The sequence below is a fragment of the Suricata suricatta genome, chromosome 11 (genome assembly GCF_006229205.1).
Source record: "Suricata suricatta isolate VVHF042 chromosome 11, meerkat_22Aug2017_6uvM2_HiC, whole genome shotgun sequence".
Lineage (NCBI taxonomy): Eukaryota > Metazoa > Chordata > Mammalia > Carnivora > Herpestidae > Suricata > Suricata suricatta.
The window spans coordinates 107,673,342-107,674,422 of NC_043710.1; the positions used below are offsets into that span (position 1 = coordinate 107,673,342).

At 53.4% G+C, this 1,081-nt stretch overlaps 1 protein-coding gene across 1 annotated transcript in view; it reads right to left on the bottom strand.

Moving 5' to 3' along the window:
- Nucleotides 1–356: 356 nt before the first annotated feature.
- Nucleotides 357–1,081, bottom strand: part of DSCAML1 (DS cell adhesion molecule like 1) — a 305,212-nt gene continuing 304,487 nt past the window's right edge. Inside the window, exon 34 of the mRNA XM_029915701.1 lies at nt 357–1,074. Coding sequence (XP_029771561.1) covers nt 921–1,074 — 154 coding nt within the window. The 3' untranslated portion in view covers nt 357–920. The remainder of the gene's footprint in view (nt 1,075–1,081) is intronic.

Below are 1,081 nucleotides of genomic sequence, written 5' to 3' on the forward strand. Positions count from 1 at the left end.
CTTGTGGTTTGCCCCTGGGCAAGCCCGGAGGAGAGAAGCCAGCAGGCTCCTGCCCACCCCCACCCCAGGCTCCCCAAGCTCTCTGCAAGGTTGCCTCATTTTATAGATAAGGAAACTGGCCCAGAAAGGTTTAGGAGCGTGCTCAAAGCCACACAGCTGCCCCCCTTTAGCGGCCGGCACAGATCTGAGAACAGAACAGGTGCTCAGGAATGCACCTGGGCTAACGAAAAGCCTTTTAAAAAGTTTAACCCGCTGAGCTAAAACCTGACCTCTCGGAGAGAGACGGCCAGGCTTGGGGGCCTTTCCTCCCTCCCCCCTCCCCACTGGCCCTCGCCAGATGGGAAAAAACTACCACGTAGAAACATAACTTTTATTGCACACGGCGCTGGGTTTTTTTTCATAGAAAAAGGTATTAACACATAAGCATCTGCAAATTGAAGCAAGTCCTGGTTTTCTTGGAACAGGAAGACCGCATGCAGTGTCTCTGAGTCGGGATTTTGGTCTTTGTCAAAACCGCCTAGACTGAAAGAGGGTTGAGTGAGTAGGAGGGAAAAATTGCTGAGTCTTTGTGCCTCTGTCTCAAAATAAGGTGAGAGACGTATATAGACACACAGCTCGTGGAGCGCTCCTCTCCCCCCTACGTACGTATATAGATCTCTCCACGCGTGTTTTGCGGGGATGGAGGGGTTGGTTTGTACTGTCAAATTCTTTGTGCCCTGGCTTCATGGAGAAGAAGAAAATAGTTTCATTTGTACAAAAGAGTTCTATGTACAAGCGTTCATGACTTGGGGGGGGTTTCTTTTCCTTGTCGGTTGGTTTCTGTCAGTTTGATACAAAGAATGCAGGAAAACAGCCAAGTTGGTGTGTGAGGCTGGAGGTGCAGAAGGTCCGAGTGAGGGGCCGCCCTTCTCACGGTGCCCCTACACCAGGGTATAGGATTTCGAGTAGGCCCCTGCCCCCTGCTTCTGGGGTCTCCCTACCCCCGATGTGCTCATCTCCAGAAGTGAGTCCCTGGAGCCCCCCATTTTGGTGTGTGGGCCCCCGGCCCGCGGAGGCTCGGTGCTGGGGGCCGGAGGGGCGG